Here is a 26,322-nt window from a genome sequence, read left to right on the forward strand (position 1 = left end):
TTAAAACAACGCCTACTAATGTATTAGCTTCCAAATTTTCAAAAAGTCAAAAAAAAATTTCAAAATTGTGATACTAATATTAAAAATTTGGTTAACTGCTTTATTTTATTGAGCATCTTAACTTCAAAAATTAAAATATATAATAACATCAAAATGTATTCTCTTTTTTTTTTAGTATATCAATAAAAAATAACTGAAAATTTCTGATTGATATTGTGTAAAAGATTCTTACACTGTAAAAATAATTAATGATTTTCGTCATTGTTTTTCAATAAAGATACAGATAAATTTGTATATTTTTTCATAAAGATATAGAACCTAAAATGATTGAATTGCATATCTTGACTGGGAAACTTATGGAATTCGTCGCTGTCTTTGTTTTGGCAGTTGTACATGATTATCCATCACTGTTATAATATATATATATATTATTACCACATATGTTTAATTTAATATCGGCAGACGACATCGATAGCAGCTCATAACAGCTCTTCTCAGAGGTAAAGCAAAAACTGCCCTTTTCAGGGCTACCATAAGGTTATTAATTACGAGCCGTCAAAGCCATTCGACAACAGTCCTTCTCAGGACTTGTGGCACTTCACAAGGTTAAGTGCCACGTGCCATTGAAGCCATTCGGCAACAATATATATATATAGTATAAAAAATAATTCAAAATTAACATATCAATTATTGGAACTCTTCTCAGTTCATTTTTCAGCAAATAAATTAAAGAAATTTGAAAAAAGTTAAAAATTAAATAAGTATTATTCTATTATAAATTGTGTATTATTAATGTAGATAATTAGGTACAATTACTTTAGTATACACACAGAAAAGCTTTATAACCCCAAAAATCTATCGCTGCATCACTTATCAAATGAATAAAAAAGTAAATGATTTCAGTTTGCTTTTATAACTACTTTTTATTCATCTATTCACTTAAATGTTTACTAGGAAATGTATAATTCATAAATTACAAGTTGTATAAAGCAAAAGAAAGATAGAAATAGAGTTAACTTCCACACAGTACACACGAGATAAAGCTAAAAAGTACTTTCATATCTTTATATCTGTGGAGATGATTTTAATTTGTAGAACGTAGCTATTTTCAAGAAACTGTATCAGTATCTAGGGAAAACATAATATTGTTAATGAAATATTTACATACAAAGAATATAATAAACCACGGTAAATGGTTTGTTCTTTAAATGAAAATAATAAAAATTTCTTTTTTTTTTAACACGAATAATTTTGTGTAATTTTCTCACACATTCTCTCTAAAAATCAACATAAATAAAACAGAAAGTTTTATAAAATTAAATGTTATTTTTTTACACATATATAAAATAAAAAAAAATTATCAATATGTTTTACAAAAACATTTTTCTTTACATTATCTTTGCTGTTAATTCAATAAACTAAAATTCAACTTCAATTTTTATTTTGTCTGGGAATCTCATCAAGATCTTAATTCAAATTTTTCCCATGAAATCTGCTCTTCACTTTACATCAATCGATGATCTTTTACGTTTAAATTCATAAATCTATCAAAGTTGTCATTTTTTTAGTTTATTAACGGTCAGTAATAATGTTGATTTTATCTAATGAAGTCCATCCCTTTCTGAAAAGCTTATTCCATTCTTTTATTTGTATCCCACAACAATCACTGCCAACTGTTTGTAATGATTTTAAATATTGCTTCAATTCGCCTAGTACTGAGCTTTAAACTAAACTTGAAACTGTTATTTAAATGTTAAACAGGTTCTACCGTCATGAATAAATACTGTAATAAATAACATTATAACCAGACTGTAAGTAACATCTGTACAAAGACTTAATCTAGTAACAGACTAAGATACTACCATTCATCTGGAGGTCCCAGGTTCAAATCCCAGCCAGGCATGACATATTCACATGCGGTAAAATTGCCATTTCCAAAAAAAAATAAAAACCACATATGTGCATCAAGGTTAATTATAGCATTATGCTTAGCTCATTAGCTAAGCCAAAGCAAAGGAGGTTTTACAGCCCGCGATGGAAGCAAGGCAGCAAGAATGGGACGCCACAACTAAGGAAAGGTCCTTGTGTAGATTTATACAAGATCTGGGGGTAAGGTATGCCTCTCCTTCATCTTTAAGGGCAATAGGAGCCCGAGTGCTCTCGAACCATGTAAATTTAAACCAATATTTGCCTTGATTCCGCCTGGCAGCTAATGAGCTGTGTGTCTGTGGGGGGGATCCAGTCGAACAAACACATGATGTTCGACTGCCCAGCTCTTGGGAGGGCCAGAACTCAGGCCACCCTGGAACTTAGAAGTCAAGGAGAAAACTGGCTACTCACAAGTGGAGAGTCAATGTGGCGAAAGTCGGCATTGTCGGACTGTATGGGAGTTCTTTGATGTGGTTGCTTTGTTCAGCTGACATCAGTAGTTTACCTAAGGGAAAAGACTCCTACCACGCTGCCATAGAAAGCTAACCAAGTGATATGGCTGGGTACCAGCCAGATTAAGGCTCTAAGTGCTTTAACGATAGATAGATAACTTGCTCGCATTCAGTGGCCTAGGCGTGACAGCGAATTACTGTCTTTGATGAGATAAATTTAATTATTGATAGTCATATGTTTTAGTAGTTGATGGGGTGCGCCTCTACCCATTCTAGTGATATATGACAACTGGGCGGTGGGACATGCAAGCAAGTGGTGTATGGTACCACGCTTTTTGGTTAGCTCTAGGAGGTAGTTAGGACACTGGTTGTTAAATTCTTTTGAGGCTCAGTCGCCATTTGTGGCACAGACATTAAGTCTTATGCTTTAGGGCAATCGAATAGGGTGGTGGCAGGAAAAATGCCAAGCAAATCAGAAACCTAGCTCAGCCAAATAGATTCAGTGATTCCAAAAATGTAAATTTTTTATACAGTAAAAAATATATAAATACTTGCTTACCTACTAAAAAGAAGTAGGAAAATAGAATTACAAAGCTTTATAATATTATTAACAATAAACACACAACCACAATTTTATAACTTTTCTAATGTAAATATTACCTTGTTGACAGTAAGTTGTCTACTCCCACACAACTGCCATGTGCTCACACAGTCATGTGGAAAACCCATCATTTTAAATGCTTGCAAAAAGAATTACAGAATAAACCAATGATGTGGGTTTCAGGTTCAAATCCCACTTAGGCATGGTATTTTTCATATATTACAAATTTCATTTCCGTATTCCATACGGAAATGAAAGTCTGAGATGCTACCACTTGCACTACAGAGACTGACTTATTATTTCCTTCAACTCAAATTCAAATAGTACGTAGGCTAGTAAAATTAAATGCAATTTAATTAACATAACATCTAACGCAATCAAATTTAACACACAAAAATAAGCATTTTGTGTGGTTATTAGGTTATGGTGATATATAACATTGTTTCATTCACCTGTTCTGAAGCTAATTTTTCCGGTACAGTATGTCCAGATTTTGAAAAGCATGTTTTCCCACTATTTCTACATTTTTTCTCTTTGTTTTACTTCCATTTTGAAGGTTCAACCTTCCTTTTATGTCCCTTATTTAATGTTTTTATTGAGTTGTGGTTGTTAGAAAATTCTACGCTGCACACTGAAATAGCACAAGTTCCACTTATGTTAGCAGTTTTATTATGACATCCAAAATCAACAACATTGGTTTATTCTGTAATTCTTTTTGCAAGCATTTAAAATGATGGGTTTTCCACATGACTTAAGAGCTTTTTTCACTGCTCTTTTTTCAGAGTGGATAACAATAATCGAGCACACTATTATCAGCTGATAATAGTGCTCAATTATTGATATCCACTCAAGCAGATATCAGTCACATGGAAAACATATGATTTTAAATGCTCACAAAAGCTAATTACAGAATAATCCAATGGCGTTGATTTTGGATGTTGTTAATAAAACTGCTAACATAAGTGAAACCAGTGATGCTAAAGTGTACAATGTGATTCGCAAGTATAAATCTACTAATGAATTATGGTCTCTTAAGAAAACAAAACCCCTGCAGGTCAAGTGAAAAAAAGTTGATGATTTTGATAAAAATGCGATTTGTAAAAAAATACATGAATTTTATTTTCGAATCAAACTGCCTGCAACAGACAGAGTTAAATGACGATAACAATCTACCAGATTTCCAAAGAACAACTTTTTATGAATTTTAAATATGAAAAACAGGGCTGGGAAAGTGCTTTAATTAAAAGGGATGATATGATGAAAACATTACCTCACCGAAATAAAGAAAATGAGGCAAGAAGGGTGCAGAATATATAATATGAATGAAACTTGTTCAATGAAGGCCACAAGAATAATTTTATTTGGAAAGATAAAACTGTGAACTCATCTAAAGAAGTGCTTCTATGTGGCTTATCAATCGGTAATAAGGCTCCATCGGGTAAAGTTAGGTGGTCTCATAATCACATATGAGCAGTGATACCAGGTTTATCAAATGGTGGTCTCTGGATTTTTGAATCTAAATCTATAGGAGACAACCATAATGAGATGTACTTTGTCTTTAGAGAAATAGTTTAGCGATGTGTTACCTCTTCTGGAAGATAATTCGGTTATTGTCTTAGTCAATGCCCCTTACCATTCATGTAAAACAGGAAGAATTCCAGCCGTGTCTTGGAAAAAGAATAATATCAAAATGTGGCTTAGTTCAAAAGGAGTGATTTTTGAAGAGGATGAACTTAAAATTCCAATTGCAAAAGGTTTCACATATTAAAAGTAATTTTAATATATATAAAATTGCTGAGATAGCAAGATCCAGTGGTAAAACTGTGTTTGATTACCTCCCTACCATTGTGAACTCAACCAAATTGAGTTAATCTGTGGGACAAATCAAAAGTTACATAACGCCAAGAAAGGCTGCTTTTAAAATATCTGATTTTAAAAATTTATACTTATAAGCCTTTAAATCAGGCTAATAGGAATGGAAAAACCGTATGAAACATTTAACGGATACTGTTGAACCAAATTATTGAGAATTTGGATATGGATCTTTTCTATCATTTTAGGAGTCTTCACCTTACAAGGGAATCCAGAGCATGGTTCATCGTGTGTTTTAGTATCCTTCTTTAAATTCAGAAACCCATTGTTTTATTGTTGAATATGACAGAAAAGTCTTTTGGTGTTGAGTCCATTTCTTGTTTGATTTAAAACAGCATTAAATCTTTCAAATGGAAGTATTTTACAACCACAGATTTTTCCGTTTTTTCCATTTTCATGAGAGTAACAAAGGCATCTCACTCAAAACACTGTCAAACATATAATAACCAAGCTATTGACCTGAAATTATATAAAGCTAGTGAAGGATAATACTATAGAATGCCAGTAACAGATCATACCTGCTGGTGCCATCGCTGTCAAGCCAGAGACTTAACAGCCTGCTTTAGTTAACAAACCCCCTTTAAGAACTAGCAACTTATTCAATAGATGAATTTTATAGCTGATGTATTTTATTACATAATAAGTTAGATAACACACACTTGACAACATTTATGTATGAGGTTTGTACATAAGATGGAAAAAATAATTATGGTATCGTAATGAAAGAAAAATTAAAAATTGTGTAAAAATGAATAAAAGGAATTTCTGGTATGATTAATGATAATAAACTAAATAAATAACTAATTAAGATAATAAACAGAGTAATAAAGTAATATATTTTATTGTATTTAGGAAATGAATGAAAGTAAGAAAAAATTAAGAATAACACAGTCATAAATGTTTCTTCTCAATTGTAGACAAAACATTTTCTGTCATGGAATTTATATTCATTTTACGCATTAATTTTCTGTTTTTAATATTTCCATTTATTTTATGAAACTTTGAGTGACTGTTTGACTTGACTTCTGAATGCATATTTCCTAATTTAAGAAGTTTTTGGCTTTTTCCTGAAAAAAAAAAAATACTACTATAATTTTATTCCTTGTTTTGTATTATTATTTAAACAACTAATTATAATATAAAAATATTATGTGAATAGCTGAAAGCAATGGAAAACTACAGATGCTTTTTAAAAAAAAAAAAATGTAGCTCTGGGCATATTCATATAAAAATGATGGAGGTGCCTTCCTTGGTAAAATATTACAGAGGTAAACTAGTCCCCTGTTTGGATCTCCGGGTGGGGACTACTAAAGGGGTCACAAGAAAATTAAAAAATAACATTCTACGACAGAGTGTGGAATGTTTAGTCAAAAAAGGTTGGTAGGTTAGAAAATTTAATGAGAGAAATGGATAGGATAAATGTAGATATAGTAGGAATTAACGAGGTTCGGTGGGAAGAGGAAAACAACTTTTGGTCAGGTGATTTTAGAATAATTAACCCAGCTTCAAATAATGACCAGGTAATGAACAAGTGTTTCGTACGGTGAACAAGTGAACAGTGTACGATGTTTCGTAATGAACAAGAAGATAGGGAAGAGAGTAGAGTATTTCAAAATGCATAACGATAGAATCATTGTAATAAGGATTAAATCGAAACCTAAACCGTCAATGATTGTTAACGTCTATATGCCTACAAGCGCCATGACGATGATGAGGTAGAGTGTGTATACAAAAAAATTGACGAAGCAATTAAACACATAGGAGATGAAAATTTAATAATAGTTGGAGATTGGAATGTAAGCATTGGAAAAGGCAAGGAAGGAAATATAGGGCTGGGCAAAAGGAATGAAAGAGGGGACCTCGTTTTGCATGAAGCATAATGTAGTAACTGCCAACACCCAGTTTAAAAATCATAATATAAACATATGGAAAAAGCCAGGTGATACTGCAAGGTATCAGATAGATTATATAATGGTTAAGCAAAGATTTAGAAATCAACTCATAAACTGCAAAACTTACCCTGAAGCAGACATTGATAGCAACCATAATTTAGTGTTAATGAAAAACCTGAAGAAAAGTTGTCAGGTGAATCGGTGGAATTTAGAGAAGCTTGAGGAAGAGGTGGTAAAAGAAGATTTTTGAGGAGGACATCGCAAGAGGTCTGAGTAAAAAAGATAAGGTAGAAAATGCAGAAGAAGAATGGGAGAATGTTAAAAAGGAAATTCTTAAATCAGCAGAAGCGAACTTAGGCGGAACAAAGAGAACTGGTAAAAACCTTGGATTTCAGATGATATATATCAGCTATTGAATGAACGTAAAAAATATAAGAATGCTAGTGATGAAGAAAGTAAAAGGAACTATCGACAATTAAGAAATACTATAAACAGGAACTACAAACTAGCAAAAGAAGAGTGTTCAGAAGTGGAAAGAGAAATGAACATTGGTATAATAGACGGAGCATACAGGAAAGTTAAGGAAAATTTTGGGGTGCATAAATAAAAATATAATAATGTGTTAAACAAAGATTTGGTACATGATATATAATACAAAAGGCAAAGTCGATAGGTGGCTGTAATATGTTGAAGAGTTATACGGAGAAAATGAATTAGAAAATGGTGTTAATAGATGAAGAAAAGGAAGTCGAAGAAGATGAAAGGGGAGAAACATTACTGAGATCTGAATTTAATAGACCATTAAAAGATTTGAATGGCAGAAAGGCTCCTGGAATAGATGGAATACCTGTAGAATTACTGCACAGTGCAGGTTTAGAAGTGATTGATAGATTATACAAACTGGTGTGTAATATTTACAAAAAAGGGGAAGTTCCATCAGCCTTCAAACAAGAGTGTTATAGTCATAATACCAAAGAAAGCAGGAACAAATATAATATAAATGTGAAGAATACAGAACAATTAGCTTAACTAGCCATGCATCAAAAATCTTAACTAGAATTCTGTACAGAAGAATTGAAAGGAGAGTGGAAGAAGTGTTAGGAGAAGACCAATTTGGTTTCAGGAAAAATATAGGGACAAGGGAAGCAATTTTAGGCCTCAGATTAATAGTAGAAGGAAGATTAAAGAAAAATAAACCAAAATACTTGGAATTTATAGACCTAGAAAGGGAATTCAAAAATGTAGACTGGAATAAAATGTTCAGCATTTTAAAAAAAATTAGGGTTCAAATACAGACATAAAAGAATAATTGCTAACATTTACAGGAACCAAACAGCAACAGTAATAATTGAAGAACATAAGAAAGAAACCGTAATAAGAAAGGAAGTCTGACACGGATGCTCCCTATCCTCGTTACTTCTTAATCTTTACATAGAACTAGCAGTTAATGATGTTAAAGAATGATTTAGATCCGGAGTAACAGTGCAAGGTGAAAAGATAAAGATGCTACGATTTACTGATGATATAATAATTCTAGCTGACAGTAAAATAAACAAGAACAAAACAAAACTAATGTAGTAGAAATAACAAAAATGGACCACTGAATGTAAAAATGGGAAGAGAAAAGATTATGGAGGTAGAAGAAAATTTTGTTATTTGGGAAGTAGAATTACTAAAGATGGACGAAGCAGGAGTGACATAAAATGCCGAATAGCACATATGAAACGAGACTTCAGTCAAAAATATAATTAAATTTGTTTACATCAAAAATTAATTTAAACATCAGGAAAATATTTGTGAAGGCATATGTTTTGGAGCATAGTTTTATATGGAAGTGAAACTTGGATGATCAGGGAGTACCTGAGAAGAAAAGATTACAAGCTTTTGAAATGTGGTGCTATAGGAAAATGTTAAAAATGAGATGGGTGGATAAAGTGAAAAATGAAAAGAGGTGTTGCGGAAAATAGCTGAAGAAAGAAGCATTTGGAAAAAAAGAAGAAGCAGACTTATAGGCCACATATAAAGGCATCCTGGAATAGTTGCTTTAATATTAGAGAGACAGGTCGAAGGAAACAATTGTGCAAGCAGAAAACATTTGGAGTATGTAAAACAAATTGTTAGGGATGTAGGATGTAGGGGATATACTGAAATGAAAAGACTGGCACTAGATAGGGAATCTTGGACAGCTGCGTCAAACAGTCAAATGACTGAAGACAAAAAAAATATGAATACCATATTTTGTAAATAGAAAACAAAAATTCAAACAGTTCTGAACTATTTTATCACAAAATTTTCCATCAATTTTTCATTTTTCATAGTTGGTCCTATGTACAGTTAAAGAAAGGAATTAAAAAGTTGCTTTGCCCCAAATCAACTTCAAACAGTTGAGCAATGAAATGAGCAAGTGAAAAGTGAATCAAAATCCAAAGAATAAAATTTATTTATTTTTTTAAAATGAAATGTAAATTTCTGTAACTTACTGAATTCTATACACACACAGTTGATTTTTATGAAACTGCGTTTCATAAGAAATTTAATTTAATAATGTTTGTCAATCTTCTATGACAACTGGGGGTCTGGTCTCAGTATCATACTCGTAAATCCATGTTTTATCATTATAATAGTAACTATTTATTTAACTAAATACTAAAATAGTATAACATCATTTTAGTTTCTGCTACTTTGTTCTCAACTATAGCATTAGCTTGTTGTAGTGATGGATTCCTGGTTTATCCCAATATCTCATTATGACTGAGTAATGAAAGAATATAATTCTTTATTTCTGGGACGATCAAATGAACATAAAAACAAATCATTTTGTTAACAACTACTGATAACTTTTATACAACTTACTACTCACCACAGTAAGTTTGCATATTTGTACCACTTTATTTTACTTAACCTGGCATAAAATTTAATATTAATTCATTATTCTTCATTCTTCAAAATTGGTCATCTACAAAACATGTACAGTACAGTACAAATTGAAGCAGATATTTTACTCATAGCTAAGTAGTACTGTTGATTTTTATATGCTTCATATAAAAAAATGATCATGCAACACAATTTTGTAAAATTTATTCAATACAAAATTAAAAAGCAATAATTTTTATTTAGCATTAAAAGGGAAGAAAGATAATAAAATACTATAGAATTTACAACAGGTAGTGAAAATTCAAGTGTTTGTTTCAAGATAAAAAACCTGTTTATGATTATGATTCAGATGATCCATCTCACCAAATAATTTGGCAGGCATAGAAGGATACTTCATGCTGTATACTGTATGTTGTACCTAAAATACAGATAAAAGTCATGACAGGTTAAAATCATACCTTCTGTTTCTTATGACTAGGAATTTAACACAAAATGAAAGGCAAAATACCAATTGGTTTTCCACCACTGCATTGATATACCCTTTATTATATTAACTATTTTAAAAGGTATCGATGATACCTTTTATTAACATTTGAGATTGAACAAACATTAAAGGAAATGTTACAGGGATAAGGAAACGTGAAAACATTAGAATAATCTTTTAAACATAACTTTTAATGACTGCGCCCCTTCAATAATTATTTATGAAGCAATAATCAACACACCATAATGATTTAAAAATAAATTTAGATGTTCGTAATTATAATATAAAAAAATAATGTTTAAATATAAGCCACTCTATATATAACCCGTCCAAAGAGTGACTTTTACATAAACATTATAAGATTTTTTATACATTTGTTTTATTATAATTTAAATAATGTTCAAGGCTAATGCGATATTTAATTAAACAACTTCCTAATCTAGTAAAAAATTATGTTCCCTTTCTAATAATAGCTTAGATAGTTGTACGTTTATGATTAGATTTATCACCTTTTAAGTTTTATTAATCTTATAAACTGATTTTTATCAAATTCTGACTCCCTAACTCAGTACTGAGTCACTCAACAGGGGATATTACTATTATCCTGAGTATATTAACATGAATTAGTTGAATCTGCTTCAATGAAAACTTTTTGTGCTATCGTAACCTTTTGTAACCGACTCTTAATTACAGTAACTTTCAGTACATAACTTTCAATTTAATGAATAATAAAATTAATAATAAAGGATTCGAAAGAGTAATTAAAACAAAGAGTTTTAAAATTCAAAATGGTAATTAAAATTATGACTTACCTTGCGATCTGAAAGATAAAAATACTGCTTTTGATAATCCATTAATAGGAGCTTCAAATAATACATGTAATATTAATGCAAACACAAAAGAACATGTTATATCTGCTGACCACATCCACAACTGTAAATATATTGCATATATTATACTGAATAAAAAAAAATTATTTTTATAAAGTATTAATTCACTCTAAAATTAGAAAGCACACCTGGAAAGTAAGTAGTTTTTCTTACTATTACCACTGCAGCACTGTAATTGCAGTTTTGAGAATCCTTGCCAGATTCTCATTCATTAGTTTTCAACAAATGCCATTATAATATAAATGTTTATGTCCATTGAAAATCCTGATGATTATGAAATTAAGGCAGTTACCAGATTTTAACATTTTAAAAACTGATATTTATCAGTAAATTAATGAAGTTTATTGTGAAAACGCTACGAGTGAAAGAATAATTTTTAAATTTTTTTCATTTTATTCATACATTGAGTTTTTAATATTTTACTCTACATCTTCTATTTCATAAACGCCCGATTTATTATAAGTAAAAAAAATTAGACTTCTTAATTATTTTATAGTTCTAAAAGCTATTTTATAACAGTTAAATTTTTTTTACAAACTTTTCAAAGAAACGTATGAAATTGTTCTTGGTTGCATGATAGGATTGAGGATGTGAAAATGAATTTTCTTCAGGTTTTGAGGTATGAGGTATGAAAATACCATTCATGTATAAAATATTGTGGCTCAAAAATCTCTAAAACTACTATATCAGTTTGATGAAATTTGATGTAGATTGGTAGTCATTGTTGAGTTATTTGTAAAACTCTAGATTAGAATGAGTTGATACTTTTTCAAAAGGAATAAAGAAAATAATGAAAAGTCATTACAGCACAAGAGTTTTTTTAAAATTAATACATGCTGATAATATTATCTAAAGGAATACTTAGAACAATGAATAAAAGAATACAAAGAAAAAATGAATGTTTCTGTTTATGGGTGTTTCTATTTTTATACAATTTTTAAACTTACATTTATTAATAATGGATTTGTTAATTTTTATTTTTATTTTTTTATTTTATTTGAATATTGTATCTGTTAATAGTTTTTTAAATTACATTTTTTCAGTTCATGCAATCCCTATATATACCTGAAACTGCTTTCTCTTTGCTTTTACATGCCACTGATGACAAAATATTTTGGTGTTTCTGAAAACTTGAATGTTGGATATTCTAAGATTGAATTTAACATATATGTTGACCAGATAAAATATTTTGTGATTATTAAAATATTATTTTGTGATTTATAAATATTTTTATTAAAACAAGCAATTGTTCTCATTCTTTCAATTATTTTTAACACAATTTTCTGATAATAAATTTCCTACTGATGAATCAACACTTTTCTGTAGTTTTGATAAATCTGTTATTTATTACCATTGTCTAGGATTCCTGTTACTGATATGCATGCAATGCAACATGTACATTCATGTTAACATAACATATAAATACTCCAATACTGTATTTAAAATTATATTACATAAGACTTTAAGGTAACAATATGACAGAATATCTATTCCGAATGAACTCTTTTAGACATCAATACTTAATAATGATAGCATTAATGAAAAGAACACATATAAAAAGGCTTAAACATAAAACATTAAACACAAAACATATGTAAAACATAGAACCTCTGAATGAATTCAGAGGGTTTAAAATATATATTCATGAAAAGTTCTTTACAAAAAATAAAAAAATTAATAACTTAAGGATGAATTAAGAAGAATTAGCAAGCATACCGTGTTTAACTAGTGAATGATTCTAAACCTGCAGATAACTGCAACACGTGTGGAGTAAGTAACTATACCTATGTAGCTTGTTTCAACATTGAACAAAACAGGCCAGAAAGTGTTGTAATTAGAACCCAATAACAGTAAATAATATATAGAATGATTCACAAAGAATGTAACAAACTTTCAGGACATTTTCTGCTGGTGAAAATAAAGAAGGAAGTTCATACAAACATAGAATCGGATACACTTGATTAGAAAATGATTTCTTTCTTTCTGTACCTTCTGTAAAATGAAGCAAAATTGTACAATTCTTGGGGCTCAAATTAAGAGATAGATTTAATAATTTATATGAAAATCTCACTTGAAAAAAAAGTAATTCCAAGAACTGACTTTTTAGTAGGTTTTAGGAAATGTGGGATAAAAGACAAAAGATTGCATGTCAAAAAATACACATTTATGTTTACCACATAATAACTTTATAAAATGGGTAATAAACACACAAAAGTTTTAAATAAAACTTGTAGAGAATTTAATTCTTAGTAAAATGGTATGAATAAAATCCACAGAAACTAAAATACACATGTAAGAATTTTGAAGTTTGTTTAAAACAAAACATCCCAGATTTCTCAAAAAACTATAAAAAATACAGTTCTGGGATATATGTTTTTTTCAATTTTTCAGGTGAGATTTCATACAAAACCACCAAAATCTTTCACCAATTGACACTCACTGATGTAAGTTCCAAACCTATGTTTACATGAACTTTCTTCTTTATTTTCATCAGTATAAAATACCTGAAATTTTTTTACATTTTTTCAAATAGCCTGAAATTTTTTTACATTTTTTCAAATAGCCTGAAATTTTTTTACATTTTTTCAAGAATCAATATATATGCAGAATCATCAATACTGTATTTAATGCTATAATTACATCCAAAATAATTGAATTTCTAAATTGTTCAGTAATTTAATTATAACAGTATATTACAATTACATATAAATTTAATTAAAATTACTAAATAACTTACCAGTTTAGGATATCTTACATATTCAGAGACACGTATTGTAGCAACTGAATATAACTGAACAATTCCATGTATAAGAAATGCAGAATACGTTAATCTACTTAATGGAATAAGTATTTCCATACGTAAAATTGGATCAAAAATTCCTGAAAAAGTCAAATTATCAAACTAAACATTGTTTTGCCTTATAGAATAACACTCAGTTTTTTTTTACAATGAAAATAATTTTTAATTCAACATTTTCTGCATGACTACTAATTCATTGAAATTTTCAATCCACAGGTTGCCAGCAGTTTAAATCTTTTCAATAATTAATTCTGAACACTGGTTCAAATAAGGATAAAGTTTTATGTCTTTTCTGATAAAAAGTACTGCAACTAATTTTTAAAATGGTATAACAAAGTACAAATTTTAATAATTTATTTTTACATATTTCAAATAAATTCATGACAAAGTAATTATTGTAATTTTTTTTCATTAATTAAAAGGAAAAATAATTTTTTTTATGTATCTGTTCAAAATTTGCTCTCAAAAGATTTTTTTATCACTTAATAATGATGCAGTGTAAATAAGAAATATTTTCACTAAAATCCAAATTAAAATTTTCCTAAATTATTATATTTTTCCCTTATTGTTAACAGTTTTTTAATAAAAGTGGGCCAAGAAATAGGTAAAGAATGTTACTTGTATAATACAAGACGTTATATTACGTAGAATACCTTATTTATTCTGAATCCAGCAAATCATTCAAACTCATTAGGTAACATTTTATGCCTTACAGTTAGTCTTTATTAAAATTGAAACTGCTACTTCTCTCTTTTAATAATACATCACAATAGAAGACTGCTAGACTTCTTACACTTTATATTGAAATTTATTACACTTCAAAATTACACAAATCAAAGTTTGACTTTCATAACAAGTTAAAACAGATTTTCCCTGATGTTTTTGTAGAAACAGTGATAAGAAAACAGATAAGAAATATTAAATGAAGGTTTTAAAAAGAGTTGAGTTGAAGAGAAAAAGAAAGTCAAAGCTTATGAAGTACAAATCAAGGCATGTGGGGTTATACTTAATTTGATTGCTGGAAAAGTATGTAGGATAAAAATAATAAAGTAAAATAATAATCTTGTATTATATTTTTTTAATCTTTATTATTAATTTTATAAATTATTGGTCTTTGTTCGCTTCAAAGCCTTCCCTATTCACACACTTTTCCCAGTGGTGTTTCCTCTTTGCGAAGCAGTCCTAGATAGCTTCATTTGGAATGGTCTTTAAGGTGTACGACGAATTTCCTTTTATGTCATCAATAGTCTCAAAAAGACATCCTTTCATCACTGATTTTAATTTTGAAAAATTGGAAATTTTTCAAAAAATTGTAAGGAGCCAGATCTGGTGAGTAGGGAGCTGAAGAAGAACAGCCTGGCACAAAACTGACAGACAAAGCTGAGTGTGCGGGCGCATTGTTATGGTGAATGAACCGTGAGTTGTCTCGCCACAACTCTGGTCTCTTTTTGCAGATTTTTTTCAATACCTTGACAGTATGCATGCATGGTTCACTGCTTCACCTTGAGGCAAAAATTCAAAATTCCATTAAAATAAAAAAAAAAGAAACAGTTAGCATCACTTTGACGTCAGATTGAGACTGATGTGCTTTCTTGGAGTGTGGAAATTCTTTGCCAATCCATTGTAATGATTGAACCTTGAGTCATAGCTGTAAACCCAGTTTCGTCTCTCGTTATGATCCTTTGCATGAATGTTTCATTGTCATCCGCTTGTTCAAGTTGTTGACGAACATCCACTCGATGTTCTTTCTGCTGTTCAATAATCAAACAAGGAACAAACTTTTCTGTGACTCAATACATGTTCAATTTTTCAGTTAAAATGTCATTGCATGATCCTATCGAGAAGCTAACCTCTTCTGCAAGTTCTCTGACAGCCAATCAATGATTTGCACACACCAGATCATTGATATTCTGAACTCTAATGTAGCAATAAAAAAGAGATACATTAAAATAAGAAAGTAAATGTGGGTCAGACAAATAATACAGAGAAAGAAGGTCAATAACAATTCAATTTTATATTTATTTGTGTAATTCATTCCATTAATTCATTAATGGAAACTAATAACAAGAATCAGGTTTGGATTAAATAAAAAATTATATTAAACGATTAAATTGATAACGATCAAATAAATTATCTTTTAAAAATAAAAAATACTGAATAGAGAAATATACTATAAGATTAAAATTACAATACCTAACAAATGAATTAATAATGAATTTTAAATCTCCTTTAAGTAAATTATAAAACATACCATAACCCGTGACACCTCCAGCAATAATAATCCATGACATACAAGCAGACCAAGTGATACGATGTAATGAAGCATACAATGCACTTTCCATCCCACTATATTCTCTTCCAGGAATATAAAAAATCCAAGCAATTAATAAAGATAATAAAGAAACTACAGTACAAATAATTGATCCATACACAACCTGAAACTGAAAGAAATATTAATATTTTTTAATTGATCTTTTTATAATTTGAATTATTTAAAAATATTTTAAGAAGAACATTAAGATTTTTTCTCTTAATATAACATAGTAGTAGAATATTTTCCCTAATGAAAGGAGACAATTTTATAATATATTGTTTCCTACAGAAAGAGATGAATTGTTTTCTACATTAATTTGTTACTTTACACTATCAATTACAGTATTTCTTATGAAGCATCTAAGGCAAAAGCTGTGCTACTCACGACTTACTTTCTCTAAGAGCAATAATTTATTATACAGCCACCAGTAGCTGTCACTTGTAGGGCTAAGTATCATATGTACTTCAATAAGCATGGCATGTTGAAATGAAACAATTTATTTAGTTCAATGAAGAGGATAAAAGGAAATCGCTTTATTCCTCACCCTCCTTAGTAGGCTTTATATGGGATGCTTGTGCTATTGGGACTGGCTGTGCTATTTCTGGGATCAACTAAATCAAGCCGCTTAAAACCTTTCTGGGTATAGAATTTAACATATACATGTAAATGTAGAATATAATTAGAGACATTCATGAAATTTGTAACATTAAACCATTTGGAAACTTTGTTGGGTACATCCATCCAAAAGCTTTAAAACAGAAACATTTTTTTTCCTTGGCGCACAACAAAAAGTTCTTATCAGCACCTTAACACAATATTTGTATAATGCATAAATAAATATTAAAAAATTACACATAAAAACCCAGAAAATTTAAAATCACAATGAAATATTACATCAAAAATCTAAATTAAAACAATAAAATTAACATCTACTATATACTAAAGTGTATAATTAATTACTAATTTATTTGGAAAGAATTAGTCCCACAATTATTTTTTCTACGTTAAAAATGTTTGTTACTGCTGCAAATAGAAGGGTAAAAAAACTTAAAATAACCCGTTTGTTAAGAATTATTTTATAGAAGCTATTCTTGTTTGGAAAATAATTTACTTTGTTTTGACATTTTATTTTACTAAGAAAATCACAAACTAAAAATTCTAGTGATAATGAATAAACAAGCGAATAAAAGAATCCATCTAAGACCAATTATGTAACTGAACATGGTTTATAATAAAAGTAAAAGGAAACAGAATTTATGACAGAAAAGAAATTATAAGAAAAAATAAATATAGTCAGGAAGCAAAATTAAAAAAATAAAACATTTGAATTGAAAACATTCCAGATAAATAGTAATAGTAATGATTTTGAATCAATTATTTTTTTATCACAGCAAAACTTGTGATATTATGTAACCTTCAGCAATTAATATAATAAAATTCCATATAGAAAGTAGAGAGAAAGAAACATCAAATTGGTATAAGACAAAAGGGCGTGCAAGTTGTGTTTTCAATTAACTCCCTGCAAATTCATCATCAGGTGTTCTGCCTAATGGCAGGTCTCCTTATGCCACCGTTACCACCATTCATTTCTGTTCACAATTTCCAATTTTCACCTCATCTACTAACTTCAAACTTTTTTTTTCTTACTTCTATTACTGTTCCAATACAATTGACAAGATTCTACTTCCTTCAACCACACTGTGCAAACACTTTTTTTTGTTCAATTCTAATGCAAGAACTCTTTCTTCTTTAATCACTTACTCATTCATCACTTTATCTGTCATCTTATTTTCTCCATCCTTATCCATAACGAAATCTCAAAGGCTTCAACCCAGTCTCTCTCCATCTTCAGCATCTATGTTTCACTCCCAAAAAAAAATTCTCATGTATAATAATCAGTTATCCTCTTTCTTAACTTTGGACTTTTAGTAAATAGCAATTCCCTCTTACTGAAGGCTTTCTTTGCTATTTTCATCATTTCTTTTACTTCTATTCACTCTTCCAGTCCTGTGTTACCATTGCACCCAAACATGTCCTTACCACTTAATTCTCTTTGTTGTTTACTTCTATTGCTTTAGTTTTCCTATACTGATTTTCATTCCGTTCTCTTTTACTGCTTCCTACAGGACCATTAACAATCTTTGAAGTACTTGTTATGGAAATTTCTTAACAAGCTTAAATTGTCAAAGTACGCCAATAAACTGCATCAGGAAATATAAGTATTACATTTTAAGTTACTTTTCCCTCTTCACACATAATTTCCCACTATGTAAATGCATTACTCTCTTTATACCATTTTTTTTTGTACACTTCAACAGCAGTGGTCAAGGTTATTTATCTTTATTGATGACAATTAAATAAATCTAAATCTAAACATAGTTTAGTAAACGTAAATAATCTTGTTTTATGGGTAAATTGATTAAAAACTTATTTATTTGTGCATTTCACATAATTTACCAACTTCAACAGAAATTATTTAACATCAATTTAAAAAAAGTACTGAAAAAATGAACCACTCCTACTCATAAAACATATTAATCTTAATAAAACAGATTATGTTAAAACATATGAGTATCTGTGTTATAAAAAAAAACCATTAAGAATGATAATATCACATCTATGACATCTACCATGATTAGAATTAATAAATTATATTGACCAAATTTTCAATTAAATAAATTAAATTTTACTGTAGACTACACACACTTACAACAGAAAATTTAAAATTTTTATTTTTAAGGATATAATATAAATATCCTGCTAGTATTCCAACAATATATGGTCCTGCACGATTGTGAGTTTTGATGTATATATTTTTTACATAACCATTGGTCATAGGATCTTCAACAACGCTGAAAAGTAAATTAAAAAAGTTAAAATATACATAAATATATATATATATATATATATATATAAAGAGTTAATATTACATGTACATCTTTATTAAAAAAATCATAGAGAATATTAATAAAAACAAATTTCTGTCACAAAATAAAAAAGATAAACATGAATATTTGAAAAAAAATGAATGTAAGAAAAAGGGAAAGGCTAAATTTTGTGATGTTCTGTAATGTTCAGTTTGTTAATGTTGTACCAAACTTTCATTTGTGTTCATTTAATCTATATATGTATATATACTCAAATCTAGTAATAGCAAAGCATTGCCAGGTCAGCTAGTTTATATACATTTTTTTTTCCAAATTATATTCAAAACAATAGTTTTATTACCCACCAACAGATTGCAATAGACTAGCTTATTTTATAATAATGAATGAGATGATAAATATAAGGGCAGTTATTTTTTTAACCTCTGATGAGCTGTAAAAAACAGACACATTGACATAACAAAATGATTTTATTACTAAAAGTTCAGCGGTATCTAACTTAATTTTCTACATAATCACCAAAACAATTGAGGCATTTGTTATATTGTGACACCAGCTTTCTGATGCCCTCTTCAAAAACGTTTACTGCCAGTGAGGTAAGGTATGTTTTGACAGCCTCCTGAAGTTCTTCGTTGGTGACAAAGTGTTGTCCACCCAACGGTGCCTTCAATTCCTGAAAAAGGTGAAAATGCGGAGGATGATCAAAAACTTCCCACTTGAATGACTTGAAAAGGTCTTGCGTCATGTTGGCATAGTGCGGTCGTGCATTGTCATGGATTAAAACCACGCCCAATGAGAGCATGCCTTTTTGTTTGTTCTGGATCGCTCTGCAGAGGCAACGTAAAGATTCACAATAAACTTCCTTTGTTATTGTTATCCTCTACTCCTTAAAGTCAACCTAGAAGACACCTTTATGGTCCTAAAAAAAATTGTAACCATTGTTTTCCTGTTGCTCAGTGTCTGATAGAACTTTTATGGCTTGTTTGGGGAAGAAATGTGCATCCACTGCTTAGACTGTTCTTTGGTTTCTGAAATCCAAGTCTCATCGCCAGTAACGTTAGACTTTATAAACTCTTCCCCAGCATTATTGTAACATGTGAGAAACATTAAAGCTATTGCCATTTGCTGTGTTTTGTGATTGTCACTCAAAGTTTTTGGGACCCAACATGCGCACACTTTCCGGTATCCTAGGTATTCAAGAAGACCTTGAAATTTCTAGGATTTCTTCAGAAAATTCTCTTATCGTAAACCTCCATTCTTGCGGACAAAATCATTAACATGCTCAGCCAGGTGTACAGTAGCAACAGACTTGTGCCTTGCCTACCTTCGTTATGGACGTTTGTTCACCCTTCTTTAAATTTTCTACACCATTCCCGTACACTACTATCATTCATAAAGTTTTCACCATACACTAGGCTCATTCTGCGATGGATGTTAGCAATGCTACATCCTTCTGTTTGCAGAAAACTTATCACACTTGGCGGGAGCATTGATCATAACAGCCGTGTTCAATTGCCTATAGTTCGGCTCAGACTGATGCAATGAAGCTGGCAATGGGAGAAATTAAGGTGGAGGGGCAGCGCAATCACACAACACGCAGACCTGGCTCCTGCCTATCTCTTGTTTACTTAGATACACGATCAGAGGTTGAAATAAAAACAGCTCTCATATTACTAATAAAATTTGAATATTTTAAATAAAATTTTAGTATTCTAACCTATTATTATCTATTCAAAACTGTATACTTTTTGAACAACAAACCATAAACTATTATTATCGTTTTAAATAATTTTCATTAAATCATGTTTATACTTTTTTATAATTTATTAGCATTATTACTAGTTCCAGAGCATGCTAGCGTGTGAGCATATTAGAACCTGAAAATAAGACATCAGTCTTTTGTAGAAATTGAATAACAAGCTTTTCCAAATAAATAGTTTTTGAATATAACACATCTGATTTCCCAGTTTTCTTTTTCTGCCAAAACAAAACTATACTACTTGTGCTACATCTTTGCTGACAAGTTGAACTCAAATAAATTCACCTAAAATATGATAAAAGAATCATAGACAGTCTTACCTCAAAGCAGATTTCTATCAATCTATGCAAATCAATTTTTTTTTCTTTGTTAAGAGGCCTGCAAGGACCAAGGACTATATATCAAAAATCTTTCTTCTATGCTTTTGAACCATTCAGCCTTTTTCTGTAATATTGAAATGTTGAATGCTTCTTACATCTGTTAATATAGCTTCTTTCACCTTTGTAGCTCTACAGTTTATAAAAAATCTATTTGTTTAGACTTATTGGGTTTTTGGATCATTAGTCCATAGAATTTTAGTTCTTTTTTATTGTTACTTCCAGATCTTCAATTTTATCATATACAGAGATATAGGATAAAATTGATAAAAAAAATTGATGTGATAAAATAATTGATAATGATATGATATGGATAAATAACAAATATGATAAATAATTGATATGATAAAAATGTGACAAACAGAGAGCTATTTGAATTCATTGTTTCCATTTTTTTATTAAGCTACAAAAATTAAAATTACATTTTCATTGTCAAATTTTTAACCTTACTAGAATTGCTTAAGTGAAACCAAAAAAAGGAAAGTTACATATGCCCTATTAAGTACTGAAAGTCATTGTTAATTTTCCAATGAAATTTGGGTTGATTTTGATCAACAGTTTCCCCGTAACCCACCAATAAATAGCTGTAATATCTGATATCTGTAAATAAAAATTTGATTAAATATTACATGCTAAAGTAAGCAATGTACAGCAACTTTTCCAAGAAAATGATTAGCTGGTAGAATGTCTTATGAGCAGCATTTTACAAAAGCAGTTTGTAGTGAATTGCTCTTACATGATTATTACAGTACTTTTTCCACTCTGCAGCTGATATTTTGAAAGATCTTTTTCAATATTGTATTTTTCTGAATTGAAATTTTACTGAAGTTAGATAGTTAATGAATTACTCAATGCCATCTAATTAATAATTTTAATTATTACACAGAGTATATTATTTCTAAAGTACATGGTTTTTATTTAATTTTATGCAACCATTAAGTATAAAATAATGAATAATACTTTTAAATCAATATAAAAATAAACTGTATAATAATATTTATTCTTGATTCATAGAATATAAATATTTAGTTTTTTCACTATGCATGACAAATCAAGTAATAGACAGTATTAAAATGTTTAAAATTTCTCAGATGACTTTATTTTTATAATCAGCAGTTAATACTTAGCTACACAATTATACTAACAATTTCTTATATGGCAGGTACTGTTGATTGAAAACCATACTAGGCCTACAACACAAGATGAATTTGCAATCCTTTCAAAACTTAATAATGCATCTAATCCACAGAGGAAATAATTTTTACCAGAAAAAAGGCAGGCCTACAGCCTGCTGCAAAAATGTTACACGGTTGTTGTTTCACTACACATGATTTTGTTAAATGTTTTTGCCAACTGTAACTAAATAAAATTCATGAATTTAGCCTACTAACAACAACAAAAATCCTGAACATTTTTAGCTGTTTCTTGAATTGTGATTTTTAACGCAGCTCTAACCTCAGTGTTCTCCTTTTTTATCCCAAAACACAAATAAAATTTTAGAAAGATCGTTTGTATAAATAAGTATAAATTGTTCAAATGAATGAATAGTTTGAGAAGTATAAAAGTATAAATCGTTTAAACAAATGAATCATTTGTGCACTCCACTCTACGCCAGTAGCAGCTACAATAAAAATGTGAGCACACGCAACAAACAAACAAACCCACGCACCATCCTTTTTTATGGAAAAGATATAAAATAAATTTAGAGCATTTAAATAAACACAATTTACCTCATGTAAAGTTTGAGAACACCATCCAAATTGTTTGTGTAAATGACCAGAAATGGTATAATAATACTGATTAATAACAACATTAATGTAATAACAATACCCAATTTAGGCCTTTTATGAAGTAAATATGCTAATATTGGTCCAAATAAAAAAAAATGCATATCACATGTTAAGAACCATGACTGGAACATACACTGAAACAAAATGTTAAACATAAAACAGGAGACTGTTTTATATCAATAAACCTTTATGTAATTAATTATTAACCAATTTCTTATAAAATAAATCTGTATGAAGTTGGTCAGATGATAAATAAAGCTGGCAAAGTATTGCATGACTTTCCCAGCTATAATACAATAACTTTCACAGCTTTTTCAAATGCAATAATTTGCAAAGGTTTTTATTTGTTATAAACAGTTTTTTGCCATTTATAAGTAACAAATAAAACTTTTGAAGTTAAAAAAATTAAATACATTAAATTAAATGTTATTTTTTTGGTCTATATGAACTTGTTGGACCCTAAAACATAAAGATTTACAAAAAAACTCGATACACCATTTTTGACATGGTCACTGTACTTTCCCATATAGTATGGCCTCCATACTTTTAATATAGCTATTCTAGCTATTAAGTAAAACGGAAAAAAACAGTCTGGTTGAATATTTGTTTTCATTGTAGGGTCCTTTGGCTCAGTACACATTTGATAATGTTTGATGGCAATTATATCATATTTATAAAATTATTTTTCTAATCTTCAGAATATCAATTCAAAGCACTGACCATTTCATTGTAACAAAAAATGCTTTTTCTTTGATTAATTTGTTTAGGCTCAAGAATAGAGAGAATCAGAGAGCAATGACATTGTCTTCTTTGGGATCAATTTGCCACTTGTTCATTGTTTTGACTGATTGTTTGGTTTAAACACATAGTAATAAACCCAAGTTTCATCAATGGTTATGAAATGGCAAAAAAGTTATTTGATTTTGCTTGAAATCCTCTAAACTCACAGATATATAGTCTGAAAAACATTTATGTAAAATGTAAGCAAATGTGAACTTATCACATACAAAGCTTTTTTGTACCCAAATGTTTATGTCAGATGTAGTGAACACACACATATGAGATGCTTACCAGTTCATCAATTTTTTTTATTTTCAATTTGTGGTCTTGTAAAATGATTTTACCAATTTCTGTCACTATCTCTTTTCAGTATATTTGGACATCCAATATAGAGTTCATGTTCATTTTCATAGTTCGTTTGACCACATTTAAACTTGACTCATGAATGAACAAATAATGGTGCAGACTCACCAAGAACTGCATATAGCAGGTTTTTTTCATTAGCAATTTTCTCTTTAAAAAATAGAATTTGATGAGTGAACAAACTTCCTTTTTTCATTTTACAAAAATCACTGAGAGCTTCTTTTACAGTCTGCCAAACACATACCAAGTCAGCCAACACAACCAACTGAATTGATATTTAGGATTTGATCATTTCAATAAAAGAGAAAAATAGCTGACCAGGATATTGTTAATAGTGCTGTCATCTGTATATTCATTTGTCTTTGTTACCCAACCTTACAAACAAATATTATAATAGCAAAATTTAGATAATTAAAAGTCAAAAAAATATAAAAAGTGACAAACTGTTTTGTTATAACTTAATAGAACATTCATTACTTACAATATCTGCATTACCGTAATTATTAATAAATAATATATTCATCCACCAGTTATTTTGACATCTTTCAGCTTCCAGACCAACCTTAACAGACCATAATGGACCGTCTCCCAATAAGGGTAAGATATAAGCATAGATAGCAATAACAATTGCATATGAAGGAGTTAACCTAAAAAAGAATATGTAATTTAAAATATGCATACATACATACAAAAATGTTACTATCACATTAATATTAATACAATTAATGTAACCTCTTAACAAAAGACACTAAAATTTTACACCATCGTAGGTGTTTGAAAAAAAAAAATTTATTATAATAAATATCATATAACACATGTTATGACTTTTATAACTTTTTTTTTGCTAATACCAATGTTTTAAACATTAATGTTTCAAGAGAATAAAATAATTAACATAGTTGATAAATTTAATATTTCATTTTTATTTTCAACAGATATGCAGTTTATAAAAGAAACAATGATAGAGGTACTTTTAAAAAAGTCTTTCTATTGAAAAATTAAAAATGAATGTAGATGGTGGTTGTGTTTCAATTAACCGCACATCTCAGGAATGGTTGAACTTCTTCTTTCTTTCCTGTTTAGCCTCCGGTAACTACCGTTTAGATAATTCTTCAGAGGATGAATGAGGATGATATGTATGAGTATAAATGAAGTGTAGTCTTGTACATTCTCAGTTCGACCATTCCTGAGATGTGTGGTTAATTGAAACCCAACCACCAAAGAACACCGGTATCCACGATCTAGTATTCAAATCCGTGTAAAAATAACTGGCTTTACTAGGACTTGAACGCTGGATCTCTCGACTTCCAAATCAGCTGATTTGGGAAGACGCATTCACCACTAGACCAACCCGGTTGGTTTAGGAATGGTTGACCTGAGATTATACAAGACTACACTTCATTTACATTCACATACATCATCCTCATTTATCCTTAGAAGTAATACCTTACGGTGGTTCCAGAGGTTAAACAGAAAGAGAGAAATAAACTATTCATACACACACTTTCTAACAATAATATATTTAGTAATGAACAACTGGTCTTATAAAAAATAATTCTAGAATGGAATTCAACAAAGATAAATAATTATTACAGTTTTCTCTGCTAAATGAAGTAAAGTATATGAATATATAATGCATTATTTCCTAACAAAAATAGTAATATTAAATCATTACTTTATGCCATCAGTTAGAATTTAGTCCACTATCAATCCAGAATGTAAAACAAATTGTTGGGGATGTAGGATGTAGAGGGTATACTGAAATGAAACGACTAGCACTAGATAGGGAATCTTGGAGAGCTGCATCAAACCAGTCAAATGACTGAAGACAAAAAAAAAAAAATCAATCCAGAATGTAACATATGATTCTAACTAGTACCTATCATTATAACTACCAAAACTTTTACAAGCACAGATGGTAAGGTGAGCTGGAAAGCATGAAACAACAAACAGAATCAGAGCACAATTATTAAATTAATTTTAAAAATTCTTTCTTACCGCAACAATCTATGTAAATAAATAATTAATAAATTGAAAGTATTAGTTTTTAAATCATTAAGAATTAAATAGCATGTGAGAAATCCACTTATTACAAAAAATGTATCCACTATTAAGAATCCGTTGAGTACAATGATCTCATCAAAACTTCTGTACCTCTGTAACAAAAGAGAAGAAAAAATTGAATTATCTATTAAAAATACACCAGGAAAAAAAGGAAACAATGAAATCAATAAAAACATACTGACTTCTCTCACTGTCT

General features: G+C 29.5%; 1 protein-coding gene across 1 annotated transcript in view; it reads right to left on the bottom strand.

Moving 5' to 3' along the window:
• Positions 1-5,729: 5,729 nt before the first annotated feature.
• LOC142331969 (nose resistant to fluoxetine protein 6-like) overlaps positions 5,730-26,322 on the bottom strand; it is a 51,576-nt gene continuing 30,983 nt past the window's right edge. Inside the window, exons 7-14 of the mRNA XM_075378018.1 lie at positions 26,061-26,218; positions 24,544-24,709; positions 22,860-23,053; positions 18,819-18,960; positions 16,046-16,235; positions 13,732-13,874; positions 10,917-11,037; positions 5,730-5,921 (exon numbers count right to left, since the gene is read on the bottom strand). Coding sequence (XP_075234133.1) covers positions 5,746-5,921; positions 10,917-11,037; positions 13,732-13,874; positions 16,046-16,235; positions 18,819-18,960; positions 22,860-23,053; positions 24,544-24,709; positions 26,061-26,218 — 1,290 coding nt within the window. The 3' untranslated portion in view covers positions 5,730-5,745. The remainder of the gene's footprint in view (positions 5,922-10,916; positions 11,038-13,731; positions 13,875-16,045; positions 16,236-18,818; positions 18,961-22,859; positions 23,054-24,543; positions 24,710-26,060; positions 26,219-26,322) is intronic.

This window comes from Lycorma delicatula, chromosome 11, assembly GCF_047948215.1.
Source record: "Lycorma delicatula isolate Av1 chromosome 11, ASM4794821v1, whole genome shotgun sequence".
NCBI classification, from domain to species: Eukaryota; Metazoa; Arthropoda; class Insecta; order Hemiptera; family Fulgoridae; genus Lycorma; species Lycorma delicatula.